This window comes from Physeter macrocephalus, chromosome 3, assembly GCF_002837175.3.
Source record: "Physeter macrocephalus isolate SW-GA chromosome 3, ASM283717v5, whole genome shotgun sequence".
In the NCBI taxonomy this organism is placed as follows: Eukaryota; Metazoa; Chordata; class Mammalia; order Artiodactyla; family Physeteridae; genus Physeter; species Physeter macrocephalus.
Genome location: NC_041216.1, coordinates 18,651,608 through 18,655,982, shown reverse-complemented (window position 1 = coordinate 18,655,982; position 4,375 = coordinate 18,651,608). Strand labels below are relative to the sequence as shown.

General features: G+C 39.9%; 1 protein-coding gene across 1 annotated transcript; it reads left to right on the top strand.

Annotated features, from left to right (window-relative positions):
* The first annotated feature begins 3,582 nt into the window (after window positions 1-3,582).
* On the top strand, window positions 3,583-3,980 carry LOC102982395 (metallothionein-2-like). The gene has a single exon (XM_055083735.1). It carries the CDS (start codon window positions 3,650-3,652, stop codon window positions 3,833-3,835), a length of 186 nt encoding a protein of 61 aa, XP_054939710.1. The 5' UTR covers window positions 3,583-3,649; the 3' UTR covers window positions 3,836-3,980.
* The last annotated feature ends 395 nt before the right edge of the window (window positions 3,981-4,375 follow it).

Genomic DNA, 4,375 nt, shown 5'->3' with positions numbered 1-4,375 from the left:
ATTCTCAGGCCTTTGGACTTGGGCTGAAATTACACTGGCTTCCCTGGTTCTCCAGCTAGCGGATGGCAGACTATGGGACTTCTCAGCCTCCATACTTGGGTGAGCCAGTTCCTATAATAAATCTCCTCTTGATATGGGGATATATGTATACGTATAGCTGATTCACTTTGTTATAAAGCAGAAACTAACACACCGTTATAAAGCAATTATACTCTAATAAAGGTGTTTTAAAAAATAATAATCTCCTCTTTATATTTATATCTATATATCCCACTGTTCTGTTTCTCTGGCAAACCCTGACTAATATACCGCAGAAGGGTTAAGACAACAAATTCTTCACACGTCTTCAGCTGAATGCTAAACTAAGCATAAAGGTAGGAGAACCCAGAGAACCCAGAGAAAATGGAAACCCTGGGACACTTAAAAACTTTCTCCCTCTTCTTCTTAGCATGCCTGAAACTGGAACCTTTGAATGAGCTGCTCTACCCACCCAGAGTTCAGGTTGCAAAGGGTTAAATCCTTATTGGCTTGAGGTGTCTGAGCATAACCTATGCTCACTCATTGGCTGACCCTGAACTATTCAGAAACAGGGGAGAGCCCTAGGGAGCCAAGCTAAAATAGAAAAAAAAAAATTAAAATGAGCAGAAAGATCAGTAGCTTCACGCTGTGGGAGAGATAGAGTTTGCAGCTCAGGTCCAGGCAAGTTAATTACCTATTAAAACAGAAAAATCAACAACCTCGGAAAAACAAAATAATCTAGAGTTGTTGCCACGATGTATTATCTACCATGTCAGGTTTTCAACCAAAAATTACTGTACAGGCAAAGAAACAGGAAAGGTGACGCATATTGAGGGAAAAAAAAGAAAAGCAGTCACTAGGAATTGACTCTAAGTGGGCCCAGATGTTGAATATAGATTTTTTAAAAGCTAAAAAAATATATTATAAATATGTTCAAAGAATTGCAGGACTGTGTATTCAAAGAATTAAAGGAAAATGCACTAAGTGAGAGTGAATAAATAGAAACTCTCAACAGGGAACTAAAAACTAGTTTAAAATCAAATAGAAATTCTAGAGCTAAGAAGTACAATAACTGGAAAAAAAAAGTTTAAATCCACCAGATGGGCTCAATATCAAATGTGAGATAACAGAAGAAAGAAACAATGAACTTGAAGATAAATCAGTAGAAATTCTCCAAACGGAAAAACACAGTTTGAGGGAAAAGACTGAGGAAACATCAACAGAATCTCAGAAATCTTCAGGACAATATCAAGCACTGCAACATATGTTTCATTATAGCCCCAAGAGAGAAAAGAGATAAGTGGGGAGAAAAATATTTGAAGTATAATGGCCCAAATTTGGTGAAAACATTGGCTAAAAGATCCCAGAAACTCAACAAGAAGGACAAACACACAGACAATCACACCTAGATACATCATAGTCACACTGCTCAAAGACAAAGATAAAATCTTGAAAGCAGCAAGAGAAAAAAGACACATCACATATTGAGGAACAACAATATGATAAGCAGCTGAGTTCTCACCAGAAATAACGGAGGCCAGAAAACATTGGAACGACATATTCAAAGTGCTGAGGAAAAATCTTGTCAACAAAGAATTCTCTATACAGTAAAGTTATCCTTCAAAATAAGGGTGAAATAAAGACATCTACAGATAAATAAACACTGAGCAAATTGTTGCTAGAAGATCTGCATTACAATAAAAACTAAAGGAAAACTGAATAAAAACTTTTAACTAAAGGGAAATGATACCTGCAGTAATCCAAATACACATGCTGGAATTAAGAGCACTGAAATTGGTAACTGTGTGATATATTTTTTTCTTTTGTTTTATTAATTTCTTTAAAAGATATATGACTGTTTAAAGCAAAAATTATTACACTGTGTATCTAGGTTTGTAACACATATGGGTGTAACATATGTGATAACAATAGCACAAAGAAAGGTGGGTAATTGAACTGTGATGCTGCAAATTTGGTGAAAGTTAGTCATTATTCATTTGTATTAGATTGTGATAAGGTAAAAGTGTATATTGCAATGCCTAGAGAAATCACTAAAAACCTACAAAAATATTTTTAAAAAAGAGAATTAAAATCATGCATTTTAAAAGATTTGTTAGTGGGTACAGAGGGAACATATCTCAACATAGTAAAAGCTATTTATGACAAACCTAAAACCAATTTAAAACTCAATGGTGAAAAGCTGAAAGCTTTCTTGCTCAAATCCAGAACAAGACAAGGATGCCCACTCTCACCACTTCTATTCAACATAGTATTAGAAGTCCTAGCCACAGCAATTCGCCAAGAAAATGAAATAAAAGGTATCCAAACTGAAAGGGAAGAGGTAAAATTGTCATTGTATGCAGATGACATGATGCTATATATAGAAAAACGCTGGGACTTCCCTGGTGGTGCAGTGGTTAATCTGCCTGCCACAGGGAGATCAGCTAGGTGGTTTGTGGCCACCTAGAGGGGTGGGATAGGGAGGGTGGGAGGGAGGGAGACGCAATAAAAATAAATAAATAAAAAATAAAAAATATCCTCACATAAAAAAAAAAGAATCTGCCTGCCAATGCAGGAGACACAGGTTCGATCCCTGCTCTGGGAAGATCCCACATGCTATGGAGCAACTAAGCCCGTGCACCACAGCTACTGAGCCTGTGCTCTGGAGCCCACGAGCCACAACTACTGAGCCCGCATGCCACAACTGCTGAAGCTCACGCGCCTAGAGCCCATGCTCCACAGCAAGAGAAGCCACCACAATGAGAAGCAACAAAGAGTAGCCCCCACTTGCTGCAACTAGAGAAAGCTCGCATGCAGCAACAAAGACCCAACGCAGCCAAATTAAAAATAAAGAAAAAGTAAATTAAAAAAAAAAAGAAAAACCCTAAAGACTCCACACTAAAACTACTAGAATTGATAAACAAATTCATCAAGGTAGCAGGATACAAGATTAACATATAGAAATGTTGGTTGCATTTCTTAACACTAACAATGAAATATCAGAAAGGGAATGTAAAAAACAATACCTTTTAAAATTGCACACACACAAAAATAAAATACTTAGGAATAAACCTGACCAAGGAGGTGAAAGACTGCTATGCTGAGAACTATAAAACATTAATAAAGGAAATTGAAGATGATTCAAAGAAACGGAAAGATATCCCATGCTCTTGGATTGGAAGAATTAATATTGTTAAAATGAAAAAAAAATTGGTACTGATGAGCCTAGTTACAGGGCAGGAATAAAGAGCGAGACATAGAGAATGGACTTGAGGACACAGAGTGGGAGGGTGAAGCTGGGGTGAAGTGAGATTAGCATCGACATACGTACACTACCGAATGGAAAATAGTTAGCTAGTGGGAAGCAGCAGCATGGCACAGGGAGATCAGCTCGCTGCTCTGCGATGACCTAGAGGGTTGGGATAGGGAGGGTGGGAGGGAGGCTCAAGAGGAAGGGGATATGGGGACATGTGTAGGCATATGGCTGATTCGCTTTGGTGTACAGCAGAAACTAGCACAGTACTGTGAAGCAATTATACTCCAGTAAAGATCTATTTAAGCACGACCCCTCGACGTCCTTGCCATCTTTCATGCTGCAGTCTCTGGACCCCAGCCTCCGCTTCCTCTCGCCATGGATCCCAACTGCTCCTGCACCGCAGGTGGATCCTGCACGTGTGCCGGCTCCTGCAAATGCAAAGAGTGCAAATGCACCTCCTGCAAGAAGAGCTGCTGCTCCTGCTGCCCCGTGAGCTATGCCAAGTGTGCCCAGGGCTGCGTCTGCAAAGGGGCCTCGGACGAGGGCAGCTGCTGCGCCTGAAGGAGGGGAGAGCCTGTTCCTAGGTGTAAATAGAGCAACGTGCACAAACCTGCATTTTTTTTTTATAGAACCTGACACGTTTGCTACATTCCTCTTTTTTTTTGTCCTATACAATACAAGAATGATAATAAAAGTGGCTGGCTTTTTAAAAAAAAAAATCTATTTAAAAAATATTTATGGGCTTCCCTGGTGGCGCAGTGGTTGAGAATCCGCCTGCCGATGCAGGGGACACGGGTTCGTGCCCCGGTCCGGGAAGATCCCACATACCGCGGAGCGGCTGGGCCCGTGAGCCATGGCCGCTGAGCCTGCGCCTCTGGAGCCTGTGCTCCGCAAAGGGAGAGGCCACAACAGTGAGAGGCCCGCATACAACGCAAAAAAAAACAAAAAAAAAATATTTATATATTGTTAAAATGGCCATACTACCCAAAGCAATCTACAGAGTTAATGCAATACTTACCAAATTACCCATGACATTTTTCACAGAACTAGAACAAATAACCCTAAAATTTATATGGAACCATAAAAGACTCAGAATTGCCA

Coding starts and splice junctions, on each gene's coding strand:
- LOC102982395 (XM_055083735.1), top strand. CDS start 3,650: ATGGATCCCAACTGCTCCTGCACCGCAGGTGGATCCTGCACGTGTGCC.